Here is a 3,933-nt window from a genome sequence, read left to right on the forward strand (position 1 = left end):
CACCTGGGAGTTCATCATATGCTCGCACATGACCAGCGTCCTCACGACCACATCCTTGACCTTTTCCCAGAGTATCGCCCAGCCTATGCCTCTCTTCTCGAGTCGATCGCTGAGATCTTCAAATGACAACTTGGTACCTCGAAAAAAACACCGAGGCTCGGTAACAAGCACGAGTTTACCTCCCAGCATGCGATGTTTATCATACGGGAGACTGCCAGCATGTTTTCTCTGCACGCTAGTATTCGTCAAATGCATGAGCCGATTCCTGTAATTTGAAGGGCTGGATGAATACTTCACCGTAGCGAGCCTAGCGAAACCTTCCTTGTAAATGTAACTACACCAAAGAGTCCTCTCCATGACATGATAATTTGAAACGATCTTTTCTTACGCTTCCAATGGATTGAAACTCATCACCAGGACATAAACCCGGAGATCGAATTTATACTCGTCTAGTAGCAACGGTTTCTCGATGTACTGAATGCGAAACAAAACAACGGTATTGAATTCTCCTCAGAAAGCCAACCCGGCATATGCATTAAGATAGCTAAGCGACTAACCGTCCGGGCTGATCAGCGCTACGCTCACATGTTGCATGTAACTCATTAAATTAACAGCTTTGAATCGAATTGAATTTAAGACGGCTAACCTCCTGGATGATGCTGGGCTCCCTGTAATGGACTTCGCTGATATCGGAGATGACGCTTATGCCTCTTCCACGCGAAAGGGATACAGGTTTCAATATCCACATAGTTTTCGGAGGATCCCTAGAGCGATCATAGTGATACAACCACCAGAGACTTCGATCGTTTACAAGCTTCTGTTATTGGTGTAGGCGTCTACGAACTGACAGTAATCCCGAGGAAGAACAAACGTGTCGGGGGTGACTCGGAAGGCTTCGACCATCTGGAGCCTTCGAGAGCCCGGCGGTCGTTTCACGTACCTATATCAGTGCGGAAGAATATGCATATGTGTCGGTAACTATATGGAAATTATTGTTGGTTTCTGTACACTTCTGCCCGAGTTAGTATATACTATTTGAGGGAACTCCTAAACTCAGCTGAGGGAAGCGAAGATCTATTCCTCCAATGCCGATTTGTCAACAGGCATAAGAACACTAAAATTGGGATGCTCGATGACGTTCTAAGTGCTCCTAAACTCAGCTGAGGAAAGCCAGCATATTCCAACACCGGCCACATGCAAGTATATCCGCAGCGCACAGTGCGATCACTCACCGATCGACACATCTTTTTAGGCAGTCTTTTCGGGTGAGGAATTTGCTATCAGGGAAATGGTTCACCCTCTGCCATACGAACAGCTTGTTGTAGTCGATGTTCGGCCGACCCCAGGTCCAAAGGAGATTCCAAACCTATTAATTGGGTATATCATGCGATACTGCGTGTGTCTTCCGACTGCTCCTATATGACATCCATGCGGTAGCTCTGCGTAGTTGTGATTTCCTGCTAGACTCCGCGACACGACGTCGTACACCTCAACACGAGATTGAACGACCTGTCAGCGCGGAGAGAGCGTTCATAAGCACAACAACCGCCGATCGCAAAGCAATGGAGGGAATATTTCACTCAAGTATGAAATTTTTGAAAAAAGTCGGCAAAATTTTTGCTCACTGAACGATCTACCTTGTAGTAGATCTGAGTGTCTGGGTTCGTTACAGCTGGCGTTGAGGTACTCAGGGAAGGCTTCCCAACCAGAGTGTGACGAAAATCGGAGAAGTCGAAGATCTCGAAAGATCGAGATACATCACAGAAGTTTGCGTACATGAAAAAAACAATGTAGAAAAAACATGTGTTGGTGACAATAAGGAAATTCTGCGAAAATTTCCGGAAATTTTCGTTGGTTTCTGTACACTCCTAATTAGTGAGGAAACTTCGCTGAACTCAGCTGGGGGAAACGAGCATATAATCCTACTCCAACACTGGAGAAACCAAAACTATGAGTGTTTGTATTCAAAACGCATCCTTTCTTGTCAGTGTGGGAATATATGTTCGAATTCCCTTTTACCCAGCTCGTGAGCTTCACATACGATTTTGAGTAAAAATGTAAATAGAAAACCAGAAATTCCAATACATGTAGTTGACCAACGGTCATAAAGCTGCGTTGAACGATTCGTACAGTTGCAGAGTTTCCCTCAAGAAGCGTTCGCGGACTTCTATCAGATCGTCTGACTTTCGTCTGGAATTCTCTGGAAAGGAAAAGAAGTCTCCTAGAGCCAGACTCTTGTCAACTTTTACTTTGTTCCTTTCCCCATGTGAAAATCTCAGCGAAGGTGGTGAGCACTTCGCTGTAGTCGAACGAATTTTCCTGCAAGTCGCAACTTCCTTCGCCCTTCGTCACGTTCGCATTCTCCACTTCGTCAATTCTATCAGCAGTTTTCGAGTCTACTTCCTCTCCCAAAACGCCCTTGAAGTCGTTTTCAATGACAGACTCTCGAAGAAGTACTTCGTCCTCTATCACCGCGCTTACACTCTCGTTTTTGTCACTTGCGGTGTCGCTGTTTTTATCATCGAAAACTACTTCCTTTTCATTGCCATTAATCTCAACAAGGTCTCCTTGGACAGAAATGCTATCAGTTCCTTTTTCGCTGCGACCATCCTTTGCCGATTCGGATTGGTCAACCGTATCAAGTGATCGACTAGAGCTGGTCAGTCGAGACTCGTCACAACTGTCACTCTCCAATTCGTCCGAAATACTTCTGGCATCCAGGAAATTTCTTTCTGCCGCCTCCGTTATTTCGATCGTATCATCAGAGCTACTGTGCTCTACGAATTCAGACTCTTCTTGTGAGTTTTCGAGCTTGGAAATTTCATCCACTACTTGCTGTTTTTTTCTGTTTTTTATTCGTATCCTCTTTGAAAATTCTCTCATACGTTCAACTTTTTTCTTCTTTTTGTCACTTTTTCTACCAACGATTTTGCATTTTTTCTTTTTCTGTTCTTTCGGTTTCCCAACCACAAAAGACTTCCCTTCAGCCGGACTAGGCCTCCACTTAGCGATGCTTTTTATCGTAAACCGTGGTGACTCCGTCGTAGGACGTTTTGCATCACTGACACTCGCATGCAGTGCTGAAATGTCCTCGCGTTCTGTCGTGTGATCGTGTTCACAGAATCTGAGATCCGACTGTTTTTTTGTTTTTCCTCACTCCAAGGGAAGTTTGCCTTTTCATAATCTGCATTCGCAGATTTTCCGCGCGGTGACGTTCGTCAAGTTCTCTTTGAATCAGCGACCGAATCACTTGAGAGTTTTCCGTTTCAAGATACTCTGAAAAAGCACAATATGTTCGAATTCCCATATAGTTTTGGAGTTTCACGACCGTGGTGATATGAAAAACACTAGTGAAAAACATATTTCACGACTACTGCATATCACCGCGAATATTGCGTTTTTCACGGAGTTTTACGCCACTTCACGTAAAACGGGTGATTTAACTCCAATTTGCTCCTCATAATTCCGCAGTGTATGACAGTTAGACCGTTTAATACAGTGTTGGGAAGAGCTCGACCAGAGCTTCCGAATGAATATCTTTTTCTGTTCATCAACTGTCACACCCCGCGAAGTTTCAAGGAGTGGGCGCTTTTTTTGCACCACCCTGTAGTCTTGGATGAACTCGGCTCTGTCAGTGAAAAAGAGTCTACTTTGACACACGTAGTGAGATAAATGGTTTCGAGGAGTTTCAACCGTTTTACGTGAAGTGAAAAACGCGATATTCTCGGTGATATGCAGTAGTCATGAAATATGTTTTTCGCTAGGGTTTTTCATGTCACTAGGGTGAAACTCCAGTGTGGTAAAATGTGCACAGGACCAACTACGTGTGTTGGTGATAATAGGAATTCTGATAAAATTTTGGGAAATTCTTGTTGGTTTCTGTGTACAATCAGTGATGGAACTGCTAAGCTCCATATTTTCGAATTATATGAA

The 3,933-nt window shown here is 44.2% G+C and overlaps 1 protein-coding gene across 1 annotated transcript; it reads right to left on the reverse strand.

Annotated features, from left to right (window-relative positions):
• Positions 1-205: 205 nt before the first annotated feature.
• Positions 206-893, reverse strand: Pmar_PMAR002512 (conserved hypothetical protein; the record flags this gene model as incomplete). The annotated part of the gene is made up of 4 exons (XM_002777422.1): positions 206-334; positions 389-474; positions 647-764; positions 812-893. Coding segments are annotated over 4 exons (415 nt in total), but the record flags the coding sequence as incomplete, so codon positions are not given.
• Positions 894-3,933: the final 3,040 nt, after the last annotated feature.

This window comes from Perkinsus marinus (assembly GCF_000006405.1).
Source record: "Perkinsus marinus ATCC 50983 genomic scaffold scf_1104296951936, whole genome shotgun sequence".
Taxonomy (NCBI): Eukaryota; Perkinsozoa; order Perkinsida; family Perkinsidae; genus Perkinsus; species Perkinsus marinus.